This window comes from Monomorium pharaonis, chromosome 8 (assembly GCF_013373865.1).
Source record: "Monomorium pharaonis isolate MP-MQ-018 chromosome 8, ASM1337386v2, whole genome shotgun sequence".
NCBI classification, from domain to species: domain Eukaryota; kingdom Metazoa; phylum Arthropoda; class Insecta; order Hymenoptera; family Formicidae; genus Monomorium; species Monomorium pharaonis.
The window spans coordinates 3,080,953-3,104,433 of NC_050474.1; the positions used below are offsets into that span (position 1 = coordinate 3,080,953).

Sequence of the window (23,481 nt, forward strand, 5' to 3'; positions counted from 1 at the left end):
ATACGGCACTTGCCTGGTCACACATCAAGTTCGTCTCTCCTTTCATCGGCGTGCCTAACGTCGTTCACCCGATAATCGTTCTTTTTACGACAGTAAATTTAAGGCGATAAATCTCGCATTATTTCGAGCGCTGTTGAGTAAAAGGAATTGTTTTGTTAAAAAAAATAAAAAAGAGGAAAAAAATCAAAAACCGCTCATTGACACAGTGACACGATTGACACGGTCCCTAAAGGGTGAGAACGTTGGTAATTCGGCGCCCCACCGCGCACCCTCTTTTTACCTCCCTCGTATGCACAAGGGGGTACGTACGCCTCTTTACACATTGCTCTTTCTCTTTCTCTCTCTTTCGTTCCACACCGACGTATCATTAAGCTGTTCACCCTCGTTTTTATTTGAGTCGCTCGGAACTTACCCTTGGCTTGAGAGAATGAGCGTCGCAATCGTCGGCAGCCACCCCTTGCGACGAACAAAAAAAAAAAATAATATTGCGCTTGACTGAACCAACATTTTCTCCATCGCATTGCATCCACGTGACATGGCGACTCACCTTTTATTTAGAGACGATCGACTGCTAAAAAACGGTTCGGTAGATATTTTTTACGCCAAATTCTTGTTTGTATTTCTTGTAGATTAAAATAATTATTTAATAGGTATTTTTAATTATTTGTTTACAAAAATTTACTTACACTGAGAAAAAATGATTAATTTGATTAAATTTTTTAACTTAATTCAATTTTTTTAGTTTAAATACAATGTTTATAATATATTTTAGTTAAATGTATAAATACTTGAATTAAAGTTTAAGTATTTTATATGTATTCAAGTTAAATGCATAAACATGAACGAAATTTAAAGGTAATAAATGTAACAAGGTACTGATATCGATATTTTTCGGTGAAATTATGAAATGTAAACAAATATAAACAACTTAAAGATATAGATTTTGATTTGCGAGTGTTTTAATCGTACAAAATATCTAAGACAGGGTGTCTCTCTTAATTGTCTTAGGGTGGCGAAGACGCGGAGAATGCAACGGCCACTGCGAGCAGCCCGGAGGAGAAATCAGCAGTAAGCAGTCCATCGGCGGACGAGCAAGTAGTCGCGCCAGCAGCAGCCGAGCCGAAGGAAGAGGATGCCGTAGCATCGGCAGCAGCCGCTAGCCCGACCGAGGAAAAGAAAAAGGAACCTACTCTCTCCGCCCCTACTCCCGTCCCGTCTGTCGAGGATAAGAAAGAGGAGGTCGAAAAAGTCGAGGTCGAGAAAAAAGTAGTCGAGGTCAGTCAGTCAGCTGGCGGTCACTCCGTAGCGGACCCGGTAGAGATTCCCGTCTACCGAGTCCAGCTAGTCGCGACGCCGTCTATCATTGAGAGGAAAGCCAGTGAGGACCTCCCACCCCTGCCCCCGTCCAGTCCACCACCGACACCTATAGACCCGTCACCCTTGCAGCAGGCACGGCAGGCCGCGGCGAACGCCACGGCCCTGGCTGAGGCGCTCAAGCTGCCTGCCGTGGCTGCTGCCGAGGAATCGACGCTGGCACCACCGCCCAAAGTCGCGTACCCGTCGTCCAACAAGGATATTCTTTCCCAAGAGAGCCGCGAACCCACCATCACCGCTATCGCGTCTCCGATATCATCATTCATTCCTTCTACCGATGATTTGCCCTCGACAGAAGTGACCTTTACCCTCGCGGAAGTAAAGTCTCTGCCGGTGGTAAAGTCCGAGATTGAGACGTCTCAAGATGTCGCGAAAAAGATAGGGGAAACATTAGAGAATAGCCGTGATAAAGAAGCCGGGATCGAGCTAAAGGTAGAGGGCCACGTCGCAGAGAAGGAGAAGGAAGTATTTAAGTGCCAGAAAAGTGAAGCAAATATAGCAATGGAAACTTTGCCACTAGCTATGGAGTGCGATAATAAAAACACACGAGGTATAGAGGAAGTTCCTGACGTTGTTGCGATGACTAAAGTTATGAACGAGGCTTTACCGGTTGTGGAGTGTCAAACAAAGAACGAGATAAATAGTTGTGAAGTTGCGATGAAGATAAACGTACTACCTAACGCCGGACATAATGAAAAAGTCGAGGTTGAAACATTATCGCCGGCTGAAATTGAAACAAAAGGCGTCTGCCCGGCGATAAAGCAGTATTTATCGTCTGAAAATTATCTGGACAGTTCTCCAGATAAAACGCAGCGCATTGAATCAATTGAGAAACCATCAGATTCGGATCTTTCTTTGATCGAGAAATGTGCGTCTGTTGACACGAAGAAATCGTCAGAAGTCGATTATGTACCCTCTACAAATCAAATCGAAAGTCCATTGGAGCAATCATTAGCAGAAGCGGATGTTGTGAAACAATTGACCGAAACACCGACTGAACATGATCACGATTATGCTAAATATACGCTGAAGGAAGAAGGAATCACATTGACCACGACTGAACTATTCATAAATTCTGAGGAAGGTCCGCTATCGGTTTCGGAAGATATTTTAGTGGAAGCCAAACCAGCGCTGATTATTCCGGAAGACGACAGCGTCGAGGAACTTACCGACACTGAATCCATCAAGGTGATTCCCGAAACCAACGAGGAGAAATTGGAAACCGAACTGGAATTAGACATTCCAGCAAAAGAGATTCTGATCTCAGAAAAATCGAAAGATATGTTTATTCCAGAAAACGCGACAGTTGAGCCATCAAACAAATTCGTTGATGTATCTGATACTTGTACGAGAAACGAAATGGAAGCGATCAATGAAATTGAAAAGACGCTGCCATGTCCACCTGAAGATTTAATCACATTTAACTTTCAAAACATAAGTACAATCGAGACAGAAGTAATTGAAAAAGATCGTTTAACATTGCCGGAATTCTGTCCCTCAGATGATTTAGAATCGGCGCACTGTTTGTCATCATTCGTCCCAGACGTTCCGGCGTATTCTCTTTCTGAAAAGCACTCCAATGAGCCTCACATTTTAGGTCTCGTGGCTGAATCCGAAAGCGTGCCAATCTCCTTGGAAGATCTACCTCCGGCGCCTGAAGACACGGGGACGCAGAACTTAGATTCCTTTGATTATCCTTTACCACCGGAAGAACTTTCTTGTCCATTATTATTGATTCCTCCCACGAACATGTCCGTAGCCGATTTACCACCAGCTCCTGTCGAGCACGCGGTCAACTCAAGAGACCCGACAGAGACTCTCCTCACACCACCCACAAGTCCTAACTTCCAACAGTCCAGTGTCACACCCGGCATCGCGACAGAAACCGCCACGAAAGATTGCTCGCAAATTCCCTCAGATTACGAGGGTAATAGCAGCAATCGTGGGCAATTGATGTTGCTGGGCGAACCGCTGACGATATCATGTAATCAATCGAACATTGAGTTGAAGGAGAGACTGGCGGCCGAGTACGTAGCGAAGACCGAAAGCCAGGAAGAGGCCTTGTCGTGTCACTTGTCGAACTCCATCCCGTTGGCTGCCGCCAAGGAGCATCATCAGGTGACTAACATGCAACACAACCTCCTGGCATGAATGCTGCTGGCCAAAGTTTTTTTGGCGGGCGCCTCATTCCACGTATATCTTCGTCGTACGGTTCGCACAGTACTGTCTCTGTGGTCTTATAGCCTGAAAATGAAAACATCGGCTCTCCTGATCTCCACATTATACCCAGCATTCCTTCAGTGCTCTCTGTTCGGAAATTTTTGACACGCACTTTGAACCCCAAAATCCTCTTTTTTCCCCCCTCTTCCGGCTCCATCCAGCGAACAGTCTCGCCTTTTTGTTCCGTTCTCTTGACGAAAAGTAACATCGAGTGACATGAGACTGACAGTTACGCGGGAGGGGGGGGGAAGACATTACATAATTCTCATCTCGAAAACAAAATTATATTTTGCTGTTTGGATGTACCGATTCACGACCGGAACTGGTTAATCCTCAGAGAGTCCGCTGAATCCGTTTTCCGTTTCCCATTGCGTCTCCGTTGTGTTTCAACGCCTGAGGGTCTCGTGTGCATTCTTCGTTCTGTAAACGTGATTAACACAAGTCTTACTCTGCTACTCGATGTCCTCCGACGCTTCCGTTCAAGTTTTCCGTCTTAAAAACCCATATATTTATTACCACAATTGCCACAATGTGTTGTTTGCCTCTTGGTTTTCTTGAATATTAACACGATCTTTCATACGATTAAAATCGATACGCTATAGTAGAATACTTTTTATGGCGTGGCGAATAGTGGACCAATTGCGCTGCTGCGCCAGTTAATGTCATTTCTGTAGATTGTATCTTCTTGCCATATCGAACGCTCTCTTGTACTAATAATAACATAGACGCTCGAATATATTAGAGGTACCTCTAGCGTGAATCTCATTGATAGACGTAAAAGCAGTTGGACTAATGACACGAGCGTGGTAGCTGGCGTTTAAATTTTTTTTTGTTTAGACGTGCTCATTAGAAGAGCTCGATTCTTACTGTCGTGCTATTCTTGTAATTGCATTTGTTGTGTCGTAAGCATCTTGTACTTGCGCATGCCAAGTTTCCTTATCTGAGGGTTCGTCAGCGGGATTTTCAATTCTTTGCGCTGCCCAAAGCATGACGAAACGATTCTGCTGAGGCATTTCGTCGTCGCACACTGCGCTTCAAGCGAGGAGGTAATAGTCATCGCGATTATCCAGGCATACTGCTTTTCAATGCAGACTAAACTTAGAAATACGTTTTAACGCGATATTTTTATAGCAATTATATTTCTATTGTTAATTACAATTTATATGTATAAAAAATATGTCAATTTTTATACATTTTATTATAAATTACTATATTTTCTTACATATATACGTAAATATATATGCACGAAAATGTTTATCTTAAAATCTAACCTGCTATATCTTATAATCTCAGGATAGTTGCTATCTCCTACTTGAATCGCAACATATACAACATAATCGTTTCATGATGATTTATTTGCTATACTCATTTAAAATAGATGACAGCACAAGAAAAAAAAATTTTATTTTTTTTTTTATGGATGAAAATTGTTCGGCAGAATCGGTCTTGCGTCATTCGTTCTCGTTACAGCATGCTGGGACTTGATTTGGACTTGAAGAAAGATAGAAAGAGCGAGAGAGAAATAATGAATGAATGAATACATGACAATCGCATAACGAGGAGACTTTGTGTTTTCAGAACGCCCCAGAAGTCGAGGCGCCGGTAGAAAACAATATCGGCCACGATGCCAATACGACGGAAAACGCCGATGAAGCTCCCAAAGTTCCACCGCCAGCTATTCCAACTGAGGCACCCGCCTCTCCGCCAACAGCACCGGCTATCACTGAAGACGTCGCCTCGGTCACCAAGGTATACATAGATATAGATATTTTCAGTCTAGACGCAGTCTGAAGATTATAATCACGTACGTTCGCGCTATTATTAGTCTGGAGTGAGTCATTGTCGATGATATGCGGGATATCATTGATCGATCGTTTCGCATGCATGTGTGAGGAGAGTCTCAATAGCTCTCAATTCTTTATCATTATTCGCTTTGTGATTAAAGATTTTATTTACGCACACATTTTTTAAATGTTTTAATGAGAAATTTAAAGACAATGGAAATTATTATGTATTGTTAAATTATATCGCGAGAGATACGAGTATTTATACAGTAAGTTTTTGTCCCGGAAGAAGCTTATATTAATTCTTAATAAATCTTAATTATTAACGTTTTAATTTTCAAAATAACGGAGACCTTTTGATAATTATTAGATAAAATTTCTTAGTTAATGGGTGTAACAGTTGAAATATCGGATACTTGCCAATTTTGATATGATTGTATATACATGATGATCGCCAAGAGATCATTTACGTTCGACAAGCGTAAATTGAGTCTGAAGGTCATTATCGAGTACTGACCGAAGAAGATTAACGAGCGAAGGGGCCATCTGATCATTAATATTGCGATTGCACCTTTTTACAGTGACTAAGCAGTTATAAACGCCGTTAATATTTTTATTCTCTTTCTTTCTAAAGGCTATTGAGGAGATCGACATAAGCGATAAAGCAGTCGCGGCGGCAGTGAACGAAGCTATCGAATGCAACACGAATGTAAGTGGTTCTTTTTTATACGAGATATTTTGTAACATCGATTTGCACTCTTAAACGAAACTATTAATCTTTTTTTTTTCCAGGAAATCATCGCTGACGCGCACCAAAACAACATAAACGAATAAACGCCTAATCGAATTGTATTTTGGAAAGAAGAAAGTTCTTTTCTCTCGTTAAAACCAAAAAAGTATATTATATAGATATGTATATTTGGACCATTCCTGCAACAGAAAATAACGTTCTTTCGTTACGAGCAGCAAAAGGGGAAAACGGGGCGACGACGACGATGACGATGATGACGATGACGACGATCGCGGTATCGCGAGAGCATGTAGACTCTATATAGTAGGCCTATTAATTATTAGACGGTGTTTGACGGCGGGATAAACGAGATTGCGTGCGTGAAAATCTATGATCGTTTATTTAACAACTATTTACATTCACGAGATCCATACATTACGTGAACGTGTGATTCTGCTGGAGGAACACATGTAACGTTCTTGCACGATCTCTTTCACTGATTAAACACCCGTCACAGATTAAACGCACAGATTAAATGCTCGTTCCATTCTTTGTGGCGCGCGGGAAAAGTTTTAAAGCACTGAAACAGCTTTTGGATCGAGTCCAGCCGCGGGTTACAATGATCGTCCCTGCTGTGTAGAAATTTTTAAAGTATCATTAACTGTTACTGAAGTAAAGTCTAATGCTCGAACATCGCGCGACGGACGCAAGCGATAGAAGCGAATAATTAAGATCGTCAAGACGATAAGGCGAGAAATCGTTCGTCGCGCATTCCAGAGGAAATACTCATTTGGATGGCGCCCTCCCGTAATTACATAACTATTGTACTCTATGAAAGCGAAAGAGTGTGAACGAGAATGAAAGAGATGAAAGAAAGAGAGCATGAGAGAGAATGAGAGAAAGAGAGAGAGAGAGAGAGAAAGCCGAAATATAGAAAAGGAAATATATCGAGAGGGCAGGCTGTGTGTGATATAGCGATTGACGGTGTGAAAGGTGAAAGAGAATGGTAGTGCGCGAAACGAGAGATAAGGATGCGTCTTCGCCACGGTGAGAACAGGAAAAAGATGGAAATACGCAAGCAAGAAATTTGGAAGACGAAGGGAAGATGATTGTTCGATGATATGCGATAAAACTTCGTACGAATAAAAATCGCACTCACATCGGCGACTTTTATCAACGACTTCGAGGGCACCTGGCATTGTTTTGCTCGTATTTCCTTCGCGGTTTGGTTTTCCTTTTTCTGTTTACATCTGTACAATCGAGACGTTTTACGTTGTAACGAGGAACTGCACATTTTTTAACATAATTTTGATAGGCGCGCGCGCACAAAGGCGTTTGCGAGACACGCGGAGACACATACACCAACACACGCAAAGAGGACATTTACACCGTGTATACGTATATACGTACCATGGGACATACGAAATAAAGTATATACAGTAAGTCGAAAAAAAAAAACGAGATATAAGTGATATATTAATCTAGACTATATAGAGAGAATGCGTTTGTGTAAATTCGGCGTTTGTTCGAACATTGCTACTTCTCCATACGAGAGAGAACACTTATGACGAAGCCTATCGTAATTTTTATGATAATCATTAAAAAAGTATCGCCTAATTACAGTTTACGAGACATGCACAATTTATCACCCCGGAACGGTACCTTTGTCAAGTTTTCATACGATGTTTCTACGTTTCTACGTTTATACGGATCTCCAGAAGTAAAAAGAGTAATTATCTTATCAAAGCTTTTTTTATTAAGATCGTAGCGTAGATCATAAAGTTGTAAACGAGAAGCGCATTATACACGTGTGACAATGCTCCGATATCCGGTAATATCGAGCATAAAAAAAGAAAGGAATCGAGTCTTCACTCGTGTCCGTGACCGGCATTAATTTTTAAGCGGTTACATACGTATAAGGACGGGAAAGAAATAAAGTTAAAAGTTGTATAGTAAAATCATTCATTAGATACATCTGTCCGTAAAAATGATCTTTACAACGAAAAAAGAAAAAAAAATTCAGCGTCTTAATAGGAAGACACGTTTTGGCGACGAGAGCGAACTTTTTATCGAAATTCTTCACGAGCGAACCGAGACTGATAATATCCGTACATCTATACCATTTTCTAGTGATTGCTATCACTCTGAGGCGCCGTCGAGGCAAACCTCGCTCGTTTATTTATTTTGCGCCGGAGACTACAAAATTATAAATGAGATCTTTGAATCGAAACCGCCTCAGATGCGAAAATACAGTCTCCAGTATCTTCGAGATCAGCAGTTATAATAGTAACTAAACTATTCTACATTTATCTATAACCTATAATAAACTGTGAAACAAAGTGTACCAGGGACGAGTAATTTATTTCACCATGGAGTCTGTCCTGCACGTGATACCACAACTTGATATACATTAATATATAGGATATATGTACAAATTATTTCGTTTTTTTATTATAAAAATATCAAAACGTCCTACATTAGCCTTTCTAAACTGTTTATTACTGTATCTAGCTCGTCTTTATTCAGTTCCAAATTTATAATACGTTGAGATTCCTTATCTTCTACTATGAGATCTAACTGAAGTAGAGATTCCCTTAATGAAGCCATCTTGCTCGAACCCATTACCAACTGTAAAAAAATATAACGAGGCGGTTAAAATAGAAAATACATATTGCAGATTAATTGATAGGTACAGATATTGATAAAATGATTGTTAGGTGTACCTTCAATCTCCAATCGTGATCGATTACTGTTGGTAATTTCCCTTTATAATGTTCCCTCAGTAAAGCATCTGTCAGTTGTTCCCTGCGCACTTTTAAGCAAGTAAGAATATTCTGTTGCACTTGCTCGGGTAACTCTTGGTATTCTTGTGGCATCTAAAAGACAATCGTTTTCAAAACAAAATTTAATTTTGGAACAAAGTTTAAAATAGACTTATATTAAAGTTAGGATACCGTATGATTTTAAAATTTGATAAGATTTATTATGAAAGGTTTCAATTCAAAAATTTAATAAATACATGAAACATATCCTAACAAATTTAATTTTTTGCTGTTGGAATTTATTCTGAAAGATTCTTGAAAATTGGCTCATTTTTCATTTTTGATCCATTCTTAGACAATTATGAATAAGTTCACTAAATCAATAAATCTCAGTGAAAGAAAAATTTGCTCTTTGAAATTTTATTCCATGTCTTTGTTGGTGAATAATGAAACAAAAATAAAACATTTCCAATTTTCAAAAGTTAATTTTATTATTACTACTTTAAGGTGAACTCTAAGGTAGCAAAAGAAAATAATTTATTACATGTCAGGATCTATGCATTGCTAAAATTTCATAATTTTAAAAAATTTCCTAGTTACAGTTTCCCATTCCTTGTTGATTAACAATTTTTCAGCAGTTTTACCTTTTCCTCCACCAAGTAAAGAGATGCGGGATTTCGAAGCAACGACGATATCAGCTTGTAAACACCTTCGTACTCCGCCTTGCTCCAATCCATGCTGTTGGCGAATTTGCGGTACGACGGACCCGGGCGGCCGCAGATCTCGTCGACACACGCATGCAACAACTTAACACAAAGCGAGATCGTCACGCGTTATGTCAAACGAGAGCAAGAATATCGTTGCGTTACCGACCTCCTTCAAAACGTCGCTCTTTTCCTCGCTGAAGAGGCTGATGTACAGCGACTGAGTGCTCTCCATCGTTCTCCTCAACGTGCGCTCCTCGACAATGTCAACGTCAACGTGATAGCAGATTATAATTTCAATTCCAGAAATTTGCAAAACCTCATAATTATGTTGTTCTCAGTTAATGGAAGATTCTTTCAATTGAATACAATTTTAAACGTCGGAAGTACAACCTCGACGGTCTCGACTTACAATCGAGGTTAGGAAATCACAGTCGACATCGCGTCAGTACGTTATCTACTGGCGCGTATGGAAAATACGAAAGGCACACATATTTGCAATTTTGCATCAGTCGCGTGACAACTGATTTTAAGAATCAAGCGATCTATTCAGATGTTCAGAGTAAGCGAAAATAATAGGAATTGTGATGATAATAATAAAAAAATGATAGTGTAGTAATAGAAATTCTAGTAACAATGAAATTCTAATAATAACAAAGTAATTATAATTATAATAATAGAAATAAAAATTGCAATAACAAAAAGAATGAAATAGTAGAAGATCGATAGGCAAGTGTTAAAGCTGAGAGCGGTCATCGCCTCATCGCGTCGTTTTAGGTGTTTTCATCCATCAGCGCCTCTATGTGCACAAATTGTGCACATAGAAGCGCTGAGGATGAAATCACCTAAAACGACGCGATGACCGCTTTCAGGTTAAAGATAATAACAGTACATATATCGATCGGTTGTTTCAACTCCAAAGATAAATGTGGAATCTATGTTGTCGCGTGAGCTCGGCTTCCACGGTTTCCACGCTAGATGGCACCACCACTCCTAACATCCGTTGCTGCAATTTCAAACTTATTGCAATTCGCGCCATCGCGTCATTCGCGCCAGTTTTTTGTGATCGTCCGTTTACGTTTGTCACGGTTTGTGTCGTGATCTCCCTCGGCGATGAATCTCCACAGGAATTCCGATGCCTTTCGATAGATTTCACGACATGTTTCGAGTTGAGGTATGCCTCCGTCCTTTCCTCAAGTAAATTTTGGCAGGATGCGTTTATCTACTCGTGTACTCCGATCGATCTGGGTTAGGTTTCTCAAGCCGTGCACTCCGACGATGTGATCTCGATATTATATATGTATTTATTGGGATAACGCTAATAATAATACATGCATCTCTACATGTTTGTTTAGTTGCTGCCAGCGGCTTTCATCTATATGACGGTAAAATGAGATGATTTATGCGAACGTCTTCCTGCGGTCGGTAAGTGCCTTTCGACAATTCTTTGTCTATTCGTTTCACATCACTTTTACGGCCGCCATTACGCAATACAAGTTCATGTATGAATGCGTGAGTTAGGCTGCGTTCAGATTCCCCACCCGAGTGTTTCCAGGTATCATTTTATCCTTGTTATTTACTGAATGTTAAACAAGGATAAAACTACATCTGAGGACACTCGGGTGAAGAATATGAACGCACCCTTACGTAAGAGCGAAATTTCGAGTCAGTCGTTCGTATTGATAGGTACGAAATTAATTCTCATTCGCGAATCATTAGATGATCGAGGATGTAGTTTTTAATAGATTCATAAATCGTTCATAATTCCTATGATTTTACGTGAATTTCACGATTGCGAGGGGCGGAAACAAATTTACAAGCTGATATTTATAATTTGCATGCTACAAATTCATAAAAGTTAATTATATTTATAATTCAAATGTATTATAAAATCATAAATTTAACGTATTTAATCTAACATACATTTATAACATTATTATATATTTAATATCGTAGGTATACGTACAATATAATATATAATACACGAGATGATATATATTTATACATAATATATTTATGTTGTAGGTGAAATGAATGTATAGAAATGCGTATGAGTTGCACGAGATAAAAATGCTTCTAAGAAAAATCTTGAAAAGAGTATCCAGTTTTGCGATCCTCCCATGGCTTCATCGAGAAACACGAAATGCATGTTTTATTCACAAATAGATTCACAAGAGAAAGGTAAATATTTTAAAGCTTGCAAACTGTGGCACTATAATATATATTAATTTAATATATGATAGACTTTTATATATATTATTGAAAATGGAGATATTAAGATAAAGATATATCGAGAGATATTAAAATTAGGAATAGAGAATTGAGAGATTGGGAGAGGGGGAAAATGAGATGAGAGAAGTGAGGTTGTACACAGTATCATATTTTATATATTCTCAGATTATATTATAGTCACGTAGTAAAGAAGCGGCAACATTGACAATACAACGGCTATCTTCTCGGAGTCGGTCGCGTATAATCCACGTATTTACGTTTCGACACATACAATTGGTTCTACCGTGGTTCTTTGTGATTTTACTGTTTTATTAATAACATAGAAAATACATCAGGGCTACGCCGTTCGCGGTGTTAGGACGGGCTCGCTCGCTCTCGTGTTACATCATCTGCGTGCACCAGGGGGGAGAAAATTTTTCAGTGCTTCCAGCTGTTTAGCTGAAGCATTTTTATCAGTGACTAAATTTTTTGTCATATAAAACAGAATATTTGCTTCCTGTTAAAAATCCTCAATTAAACAGCTTTTGCCGAGGGCAAACTGAATTTTTTCCTCTAGTGTATAGAGATGCAAAAAACTGAGCGCGCCCATTCCCCTCCTCCTCTCTCTTTTTCTCTCCTTCTTTCTCTTTCTCTCTCTCTCTCTCTCTCTCTCTGCCTATATCGATTAAATATTAAATTAACGAACGTGGGGGGCGTACATCAATGCTCGATTAAATACGATAGAAATATTCTGTAGTCGTGTAACATACAAAATGTGGCTACGTTAACGATCTGTTTCGATTCTGCGCGATCGCTCGTACTTTGGTATCTCCCACTTGTTGTTTGTCGCGCGTCGCAATATCGTAAACACAGTTTCGGGCAAAGCTGTCGTAATGAGCATATAATGGGTCACGTAATTAAGTTTCGTGTCTAATTGACGAAAGGGTGGGAATTGAAGGGCATCGCGTGCGACTCAACGAGCCGAGAAATTCTCCCGCGCAGAACGGAAATCAGGATCCCAGACTAGGCTCGCGTCCGAGGTCTTCTCAGCGTAAACACTATGATAACCGGAGGTCTTATCGCTTATCACGTAAAATTACCATTAACTTAAGAGACATTATCGCACCCTCTCAGATTTACGTGTAATTTCGGCGCGGCTCGCCGTGCGATTTCCTCCTCCCGCTCGTCCGGCGAGACACACACATTCCCGCCTCGAAAGACAGTCATTTTTCCTCCACGACGAAAATTATTACTAAAAGCGCTTCATCTCGTCACTGGTAATTCTATAGTGCAATTGTTTATATATATATGTATCGTTTTATATCCTAGAGCAATCGCCTTTAATCATGTAGAATGTTATCCTCTTATCTTAACGACTCAAAATCTTATAACTGAATATCAACGACAACCTACGGCTCTCTTATGCGGTACAAGAAACCGTTGTGAGCGCCATAAAATTACACTTTTATCAGTTGAACGTCGAAATACTATTTTCTTACTTTTTCTTTAGTGTCCCCGCGAGACGATCACCGGTACCGAAAAGTCGACGACCGTGTTATCACTTCGTATCCTCGCCGATCCTTGGCGGCAAGAAGGAAAAGGGAAGGAAGCGACGACGATACACACGCGTCCCTAGATAACGACGTACATTTTTTATACACAACATACGCGCGCGTACATGTACAATATTAAGTCGCGAGTCTCTCTTTCTCTCTGATGAAAGTACTTAAAAAAAAAAAGAAAAGAAAATGAAAAATGGCACCGTCAGTTTTCCCTTCGTGCCCCTTCGTCGCGTGCTAGCTCCATCTTTTTACTCATTGGCACTGTTACAGGATCGCATTCCATTCGCGATCGTCATCCTCGTCCTCGTTGCTGTCGCGTCTGCCGTCTAGCTCCTGAATCGATGATTCAGATTCGTGCGGTAGTTCGTCGCCATCGCGTCGAAAGTGTCCCTCTTCCGCGGGCACCTGCCTTGCCACTTTATGTACTCGCCGAATTCGCAGTTGGGCATCGCGCACTCACTATTCTGAATGCATCTGTGAAGCAAAAGGCAAAGGTTTCCATCGAGTGGGCGAAATTTTCAAAGTACCCGAGGTCACTAGAGCAAACGTATTCGTCTCGTGTAGAGTTGGAACTAAATTGGACATGAGGGAATTAAATTGGACTTCTCGCAGAACGCGGTTATGATGAAATACGATTTTACGACATACAAAGGGTAGCTCGCAATTACGTTGTCTTGTAAATGGCACACTCATACGTGAGCGTGATGTCTTTACTTTTAAGCTTGTGCATTGCAATGTACTTCGGCGACGAAATCGCAAAGAGAACGCGCAGGCTTACTCACATTCTGTCCGCGAGGGAGAAGTATCCCTTTCCGCGTCTGGTCTTTATGCAATTTTCGTTGCTCTCGTAGCAGTTACACTGACATACGCCTTCCAGCGTGATCCTCGGTGTAAATTCCGATGGGCAACGGCATCTGAAGTAAAAGTTCTTTTTTACAGCAGTTACAGGATTAATGAATCAAATTTCAGGAACAATTATACAATGAGAAATATTCTGCACCGTTTCTCTTATAAATGTTGAACCGTTATGTTAAGGTACAAATATTAATATAAGAATGGTAGAATTAAAGTGCCGATATACTTTTTTTTTATTGATAATTGTCGCGGATTGCTAAAGATGTGCTTTTTCCGTAGAACTTACGGTTTTCTCGGTGGTTTTTTCATGTTTTGAGGGGGCGAGGAGGACTGATGGTGCCGGGAGACTCTATGGTCCGCGGGTCTGTCGTTCACCGTGTCGTATTCGGACCTCTCCCTGCATTCGCATTCCGTGTGATTGTAGAACGATAGCTTCTCCACTACGCTGGCACCGCCCACGCTCGTGGTCTGCAATAAAATCAGGAATAAACATTACTGTGCGAGAATGTTGGAACGGGCGCGCGATACGCATAATCAATCGGTAAACGATATACGTTATGCGCGAGAGAATCGAAAGGCACGTCCGAGAAACTCGTCGGTAGACCTTTCTCTATACCGTTTATTTATTCGCTAAATATTTACTTACGCCGCAGTGCGGAAAACGGTTGCACCAATGGTTTCGCGATGTAACCAGGTAAATATCGTCGCGTTAAGAGATTGCGCATGATACGCATAAGCAACTTCGTAAATAATGCTACACACGGTACACAGGAAGTTAATCCAGCTTCATTTCTTTCTTATAGCTATGCACGTTATCGTGTCGTCTCAATACAGAGTCTAAAGCTGGGACAAGACGTCTTAAAGACACATTTTCGAGAGTAGTTTGAAAGTCGTCTTATAGCCCAATTTTAGATTTTACGTTGCTCGGAGTCTTTCTCTTCACGTAAAACTCTTTAAGATATTTTTGTCTCTAGAAAAGAAGTCAGTGATGCGATAGTTGTGCGATTTTTTTGTGATTGCACTTTCGCACACTCATGTTAATACTATTATTATCAAAATATTCATATACATTGTGCTTTCCAGATGACCATTATGAATATATTTTGAAATAATATAATATTTGTTGTTGAAATGTAAGACTATCAAGGTCTTTAAAGATTTTATATCCTTACATATGAGATAATAATTGTTGAGTTGATACTAATTTTTTTTTTCTATGTTATACACATCAATTGTGAATGCGTGAATGAACCGTCCGACATAACGGGCGAGCGTTCTCATCACAGCGGCGATGTCGCGCGCCGGGCTAACGAGAGCAACGAGACCACGGGCTGCATAATATTATGTTTAAAAAAACTAGACTATCGGCCCGTACATGCCCGACCCAGTTTTAATTGAGTTCAATTAACCCGGCTCACTTTTGTGCCCTCCGCTCTACAACAAACTAGACATTTTACCGACTGACACGCTGCCGACGCTCAAGTCCGTATCGTCGGTCCGTATTTAGCCCGCTTTTAATCGACTTTAATTGCCCCGCATTACTCTGGCTCGCACGTACCGATTTTAGCTCGCATCTGACGTGATTCAATCGGTTATTCCAATAATTGACACGGAATTGACGTTTGATATAAATAGAACTTCGACTACTCTCAATGATATGACATCCGGTCAGCAAGAGATATAGACCAGTTGATGATCAATGTCTTAATCTTATTCAGAAATTTCTTTCTATTTTAAAATACAATCACGAGATTAAGTTCAAGGATGTAAGATTTTGGAAATTTATTTTACATTTATACATAATGCAGAAAATTTTCATCTTGCATATTTAAGTGCCCATGGCTATTTTGGATTAAACGGTTCTAGGCCTCGATTGTTAATAAATTTTTTTTATAAACGTTATTGATCTTTAGGGATTGTTTTTGCGCTTGTATTTTGTGGCACAAAACGCACAGATTTTTTTTCCGCTCGTTAAATTGTGAAGTGAATTCGATTCAGTGGCCACGCCAGGAATAAGAATTCAATTAATTGAAAGTTAGAAAATCACCTGTAAGAGAAATTTTCTGCAAGTCACATCACAAGTGACCACGTCGCGTTCGTAATTATATTTTGGACGGACATTTTTGATTCACATTGTGTGTAATAGAAAGCTTGCGATCCGATGTGTATTGCGTGAAGGAAAAAAAAAAATTAACCGTTTATATTATTACAGTTTAAAATTCAAAGCGCATTGATTGCGCATTTCACGACGTATTTTACGACGAGCGAAAAATCCACAATGCTTCTTGCATCGGGTAGCCGTCACAAAACTATATGAAGAAAGAACCGATTCGCGGCTCAGAAGAACGTTACAACGAAGATCTCGGGTTTCTAGCTTGTAAAAAAGTAGCTTTCCACTCGTACAAGTTTCACATGTGGGATTTAAAGATTTAATCTCGACTGAATCTACGCGAGACCTCTGTACGCGTCGTACATTTGCGGCTGGCACAAAAATAAAATTCCGTTAAATAGATCGCGGTACTCGATAGAGTGCTCAATCACTTAGATCGATGACAATAAACGCGCGGCACGATACGCTACGATCGCGCGTCCAGTCGGCGATGTCGAACAATCAATCACACGGTTACGATTTTACTTATTCGATTCCGCAGTCGCGCGTAATCACGACGTTGCGCGCTGCTCGATTGATGCCCTTTCGCTATACGTGGGGTAGGCACACAAGGGTACGATTGCGGCAATCGTTTCTCGCGATGTCATTAAGAAGGCAGGATTGCGACAGTCTTTCGAGGCGGCGTAGAAGGCCGGAGGCGATCGCAATCCCACTCGTCAGCCGTCGATGACTATAATTATTACCTTCGTTGTATCTTACAGTTCCGTAAGAAAAATTGCATATTGAAAATTGAATTGAATTTGATTGAAAAGACCGGCGCGTTTTCAAATGAGAGCGATGCATCGAGCAAAGCCCCATGGAACGGGATACAAATCCGTGCACGACAAATTGCGCCGAAGAAACGCGCGCGCGTGGGACTCTCTTCTTTTTCTGTCTTGATAAAGTGCGCGGAGCTCGCTGACCCTCTGTAATACGAGCTGCATGAACCGAGGGGCTGCATTCTCCGAGAGAGAGACCAGCTCCGTCATGAGTCCGGTACATGAGAATTGAGATTCGCGATCGTCTCTGACGGATGGTCTGGCCGAGAGATTGTGGTCATAAATTTCATGCCGCACGTGGGACGTTCTACGGGGAATGTATTCGCTCTCTCGAAATTGGTCGATATCCTTACTATTTGCTGCTCTAACTATACGAAAAATATTGGAGATTACCTCATTAATAGTTATCATTAAATACAATGAGATGAAAACAATTTTGCTTTGCAGTTACTTTTCAAATTTATTTCTGCCACTATTGTGTAGACACTTTTAGAAAATTTTTCATAATTTTTGCAAATAAACATTTCTTAATAACAATAATATTCAGGAAATTCTCAACGTTTATGCTGCTGTTTGTTTCTTAATCCAATTGAACGTTTATTGCGAGTTTCATGTTTCTCTTTGCGCGAACTCAGCACCAATAATCGGAGGAGATTGCATTTCCTAAGGGATGCATCTAATCAGCGGAAAGGTAGTAGCGTGGCACGAGGTTCCGTCGGTCTCGTGTTTCAGAATTTTTGTCGGAATGGGACAGGCGTGCGTGGAGTAGCGTAGGCATGTTTATGGGGTGCAGCTAGTGCACTTATATGACTCTCCACGCCCATAATATAAAGTCAGCTTAAGGAGTTGTCGCCGATGGCGATTGTACGGGTTTCGCGGCGTGAACAGTATTCGATCATTCCTCGCTCATGTTCGTTCGTTTGAGCTACAGTATGTACAAATGACACGGAGTAATTTGTGGCAACGAATCGCGACAAGATCGATGAAAATTACACGATATCCTGACAACATGATATTTTATTATCAATCGAGAAGCAAGACAACTCGGAGGAGGTTTCCGCGAAACATTTTCTACTTTGCGTTTCTTAATACCATACCTCTTTCGCGCACGGTCGCGCCGTATAATTGTAACATCAGGCGTAGGAAGCGGAACGTTCCGCGAGGCGGGATGATTTCCATAATGCCACAGAGATGGGCGATTTGCAAAGAGGGCTTCTTCGAAGACTCATCGTCCGGTGGATCACGGGAATTCCGGAATTTAATTTCCACGAAGGATTATCCCTCTCGCGGGATCGGAGCAGCTGACCGGTCGCCTCATTAACATTCGCCGTATCTCGCTTCGGGCGTTCGTTCGTGAATGAAACACAGGAACCCGGCACGAAATCACGTGCACGCCGGTCTCGAGGGATCGGTGAACCGTGTCGAAGGCACGTCTCTCAGACGAATACTCCGAATGTTCCAAGCTTTATTTTTTTTTTATCGAGTCATTTGTACCAAATTGCACCGTGACGATTTTGTAAAGCGAATTCTTTCGTCATTTTATTTTTGCTTAGGAAAAATAATTGTGATTGTTCCCATAAATTATATTATTCAATTTTAATTTTGCAATTAGGTACATTGTTCTATGATACAATATTTCTTTAGTACAGTTATAATCTCAAGATTAATCAATCGCAATTCTTAATTAAAAATTTTTTAATGTCAATAGTTTATAAATTATTAAAATCAACGAGATAGACTCTGTGTCGCGCGCAACGACGGTTATACTTAGACCATTTGACTATTTTTGTAATATTTTTTAAATTTTTATTTATAGTTTTAACGGTTTTTTTTTTATCAACGACACATAGTAAGACACAAATCGATATCGACTTGAATAAAAAACGATCATAGAAAAGCTGCGATATGTCAAATGTTTATATATGTGTATTACGTGGCTTATTTGAAAAGTGTTACGGATGTACTGAATTTAGATTGCGAATTTTTAGAAAATCAATCACGATTATTTAATTAGTCGCATCATACAGTACCATTTAGTAATTGCACATCGATGTAAAGCGAAATAAAGCTGTACCTTATCAGTACATTGATATATTTTTGATGCAAATATTCTATAGGTAGACAAAAAACTAAGATTAGAAATATTTTGAAGAAATAATTTATATGTTAACGATGTTTTGAATAATCTGAGTTATTTTAGTATGAGTGATTTAAATATAATTGATTTGGTTTTTGAATTTTATTACTTAAATAAAAAAGAAAAAAACATTGCTATTGTTAAAATATAAAATCTTTTTGAAATTCTTCTTGGTGTTTTTGTGTTACATTGCAATACGTTGCAGTAGGTTAATTCTTCATTTTCCGGGAGAGATTGACACAGAAGATGTATTTATATTTTTTTGTTTTTTTGTCTACTTTCCTTCGATTAAAATCTCGCTGACATGCACAAACATGCGCGTTTGAATACAGGAAGACGCATTCACACAGGTATAATCTTCCGAGACCTTTCTGAACCTCGCTTTACTCGAGAGAGCGACCTTTTCGCGAATCGACGGTTTCATTAAATGTTAGGAAAACCCGGCGTGCGAAATTAGCAGGATAATCACATCACGAGAGCAAAATAAACCATAGACGTTATGCTTACGCTACTTATGGCACTTTCCATAATATTTTGCAATAAAGATATTTTTCATGACTACTACCTTCGAAGGTAATCATGCCGGGGAGAACGTTGACTCGAATCCCGTTAAGCTAGTCGAAGAGTGTTGTCATTGTAATAAAAGTGTCTATCGCACAGACGACGGCAACAGACGCCGCGTATCGCATGACTATTCCATACATAAAGTTATCGGATGTCTCGAGTATCGCAAAGGATTGTTGGATCTTAAAAAGCGCAGACTAAACAACGTTGACAGACTTCTCTCTCTCTTTGGTGCCTTGATATACCATGTTGTAAATGATATCAACCGGATATATCAATGTGCGGGGAAATCTTTTTATCTTTTATATACACGTTTGCCGACGATGTGCGTTAACATTTTTTTAGTTAATGTTCTACAGTTATATAATTTTTTATGTGGATTTGCTCTTGGGTAATATAATATTTAATCTCAATACGGATATGATTTCGTTCAAAACAATCTGACAGTTAAGATAAAATCCCTCCCTCGAAAAGCGTAACGAATTCCCAATTAATCAACTCGTTCGGGTAGGTAGGCAATCTGACCGATGCGGTCGCCTCCCGGCAACAATAATTAATTTCCAGAGTCCGACGGTAATTAAAAGACGGGGCGCTTCGTCATCGCACCCACACGGCCTGGCGCGGCGCGGCATTGGGAAAAAGACGCGCGTGAGTACGCGGGCTTGCGCACAATGTGGCTTTGTGCTGCTCACACTTATGCGTAATTAACATACAATATTCTCGGTCGGCAGGGAGGTCTGTTTCTCAGAGAGAAAGGATCAAGACGTTCGGTTCTTAAAGATGGCTCGGAATTATTAATCCGTTAAGTGCCATTATGTCGCATATAGATTCTTCCAAGAAGATATGAATTATTAGAGAAACGTATCACTACCCTTCTTGACAGGAATATCTGAAAAATACATTTGTCTCTTTCTCTCGAGAGACAGATAACTCGAGTTTAATTTCCGTAAATATGCATTTGTTCGCGGATGTGCTTTATTAGCATATATTTTATTGACGTAGTAAAACATAGATGAATTCAGAATGCAAATCGCACGCTACTATAGGATTGCTGTTTCACGAGGCAGATGGGAGACGGCAGATACCGTGTATCCAATGTCCATCAGGCAGTCTCGATCTCTGATACGTGGTATCTTCGAGCGATATCATCTTACGTTAGACTTTCTTCATCTCCGCCTTTTTCTTTCGGAGTTCAAAGAAGTTGGAAACTCCCTACAGAGACTACTAGATTTATATCTTCCGATCTCCCCGTGTCGTCATTTTTATTAAGAAACTTTTGCGCCGATGCTTCCAACGCTTTTACAGTGAAGTAATAACAGTATTACTTTTAACGGACGAATTAATACAAAACCGTTTTTTTATATTGATTTTTATTTTTATGGTTTTCGTTGTAGAAAAAATACGCGTGTTTGTGTGTCCAGGTCACGTGATTCTCGCGGGCACGCGTTCAGTTAAGTGCTAAGACCGATTTGCATGCGATTATCGGTGGGCGTTCCTCCATCGACGATCGAGATCTTTATCGCGTTACTGTATATATTGTATAATTGTGAGATCCCCCTGAGCGAGGAGATTACACGGAAATTAGCTATAACGGTTATCGGAATCAGACCGCGCGATTTCTAATTGTCACGCGGATCGAAAGTCAAGTTGAGTGATGAAGTATCGGGATAAGCCCGACGTCCGATGCTCTCGTTTCTATCGATAGATAAGATCGATATCTCATCTAATTACTTAAGTGAATCAATCGCGTTCTGTACACACGCGTCGTAAATTCGTTCGAGCGACAGAGAGAAAGTACGGCGCGGTCGTAATTAATTGTGCTTTCCGCGAGGGCAGGGCAGTGTTTTTATCGAAATTTATCGTGTCCCCGAACGTCTTCATTGACTTGATCCTCGTAGCGACATGGACGTACGTCGTACGTAACTCCGGTATAATTTCGGTGGTTTCCGCGATAAGGCCGTCGTAAATCACCAGTGCGTCTGGGTCAGTGCTGCACTTTGCGTTTAACCTGTTCCGAACCAGATTTCGCCGCTGGCGAAACTGCGGAGATGCGGCGGCAGCTAAATGGCTCTGTCAATGAGAGCGAGTTCTTCTCCTCCCCGCACCGTTAAGTACAGGTTTCTATCAAGTTCCGCGATTTCTATTCATTTCATAAACGTCGTACCGGCTTTATCAGTTTGATATTATTAACCCTGGCTGATCTTGCATTCCAGGCGTCGCGGTAACAGGATCAAATGCAATTTTCCCCGCAGATGTGTCCCGTCATTTGAATAATCTGCTATTAATTCATACGTTAATTATTGACGTGACAAATGTACGATAGACATTACGCTCGCGGTTATTCAAAGAGATAGATTAGACTAATGTAACGATAGTGCCTGTCTCCTACCGCGAATATTTTTTACAAATGGCATTTCTCGTTATCGCGTTTATGTTACGGTAACGTCGCCGGTTGAATAATTTCTTTCCGACGGCATGTAACATACGAAACGGCGGTTCAGGCCCAACTACGAAGGTTCCTGGGAATATTGATTAACGATACCCACTTGCCGCGTCTCGCGCGCTGGATAACGATCGGTCCGAGTCATGCCGGTTCTGTAGTTGTGCGGCGCGTATTAATTAACGTTATAAGGCCGACCGGTTTGTTCCTCCGTTGCCAGTGGCATACGCGCTGTCGACACGTTAAGCAGGCGGTATGTGCCTTAGCAATGCCTTGAAAATATATTTTCAATTTGTCAATTTGGAGGAAACAATAAAACGAGAGCGCACAGGCATCTATTGAGTTTCTTTAAAAGTAAAATGTATTTTATATATATATATGTAATGATCTCCCACAGACGAATTGGAGAGGCGAATACCTGAGTGGCGCGTCAGAATAGAGTGACAAAAAAAGTTGCATTTAACATTCCTGACTCTTATGTAGAATTCATTGGCGCATATCTACTTTCGAGACGACTTGCACATTTTATGCGCGCCTGTGGATTTGGAATCGTATAATAAAGTGTTAAACGAATTTTTACGGTCGCACATAGGTGATCTAATTATGCGCGAGCGATAACATGAAATCGGGTTGACCGTTCGCTTGATTAGCACAGCGCTTTATAGTGCAGCCGCGGTTGAATTCATCTCCGCGGCACGAGCGGCCGCGGAATGTCGTAAAGTTTCCCCCGTCGTTGATCGGGATGCGCGTGCAACGCATGCAACGAGGAGAGGAAGCTGAGCGCGGGAGCATTTCGCTCTTTTTGCTCTCGTGCCCGGCGCGGAATGCGCGGCCAGACGCGCATGATGCAGCGGCAATGCGATGCGTTGCGATGGGATACACAGCCGCGCACGTGTAACGCCAGCCGGCCGTCCGGTAAAAAAAAAAAAAGTGGAAATTAATGACGACCCGCGCGTTTGCGTTTTACCTCGCGAGAGGGGTCGGGAGATTCCGAAGGCGAATTGCTCGATCTCCCGACTTCGATCGGCCTCTACAGAAAACTTCGCGACTTCAAAAGTCGATCGGCTTGTCGCGTTGAAGAATCGCGAGAGTCCGGCGAGAAGAAATGAAAGAAGTAGATTCCGTAAAAAAATCCGACACGTATAATATGGTAGCATCCAGTTATTAATGTCCCGCAAATCATTCTATATTGCGGTTACGGGATGATATC

The 23,481-nt window shown here is 40.8% G+C and overlaps 3 protein-coding genes and 1 long non-coding RNA gene across 4 annotated transcripts in view; 2 read left to right on the forward strand and 2 right to left on the reverse strand.

Moving 5' to 3' along the window:
• The window catches only part of LOC105832006 (A-kinase anchor protein 200), a 90,762-nt gene extending 82,315 nt beyond the window's left edge, over window positions 1–8,447 (forward strand). The window contains exons 5-8 of the mRNA XM_028190237.2: window positions 1,009–3,492; window positions 5,173–5,343; window positions 6,013–6,087; window positions 6,171–8,447. Coding sequence (XP_028046038.2) covers window positions 1,009–3,492; window positions 5,173–5,343; window positions 6,013–6,087; window positions 6,171–6,212 — 2,772 coding nt within the window. The 3' untranslated portion in view covers window positions 6,213–8,447. The remainder of the gene's footprint in view (window positions 1–1,008; window positions 3,493–5,172; window positions 5,344–6,012; window positions 6,088–6,170) is intronic.
• A 3-nt stretch (window positions 8,448–8,450) lies between these two features.
• On the reverse strand, window positions 8,451–10,007 carry LOC105832013 (COMM domain-containing protein 8). The gene is made up of 4 exons (XM_012672583.3): window positions 9,744–10,007; window positions 9,515–9,676; window positions 8,832–8,984; window positions 8,451–8,736 (listed from the first exon to the last, which is right to left on the reverse strand). The coding sequence occupies exons 1-4, from the start codon at window positions 9,807–9,809 to the stop codon at window positions 8,581–8,583; spliced, it is 537 nt and encodes a 178-aa protein (XP_012528037.1). The 5' UTR covers window positions 9,810–10,007; the 3' UTR covers window positions 8,451–8,580.
• A 282-nt stretch (window positions 10,008–10,289) lies between these two features.
• LOC118646822 lies at window positions 10,290–12,408 on the forward strand. Its single transcript, XR_004964252.1, has 2 exons — window positions 10,290–10,748; window positions 10,930–12,408. It is a non-coding gene; the product is annotated as an uncharacterized LOC118646822 (long non-coding RNA).
• Window positions 11,934–23,481, reverse strand: part of LOC105832007 — an 82,692-nt gene continuing 71,144 nt past the window's right edge. The window contains exons 4-6 of the mRNA XM_028190188.2: window positions 14,489–14,670; window positions 14,130–14,261; window positions 11,934–13,821 (exon numbers count right to left, since the gene is read on the reverse strand). Of these exons, the coding sequence (XP_028045989.2) occupies window positions 13,674–13,821; window positions 14,130–14,261; window positions 14,489–14,670 (462 nt within the window). The 3' untranslated portion in view covers window positions 11,934–13,673. The remainder of the gene's footprint in view (window positions 13,822–14,129; window positions 14,262–14,488; window positions 14,671–23,481) is intronic.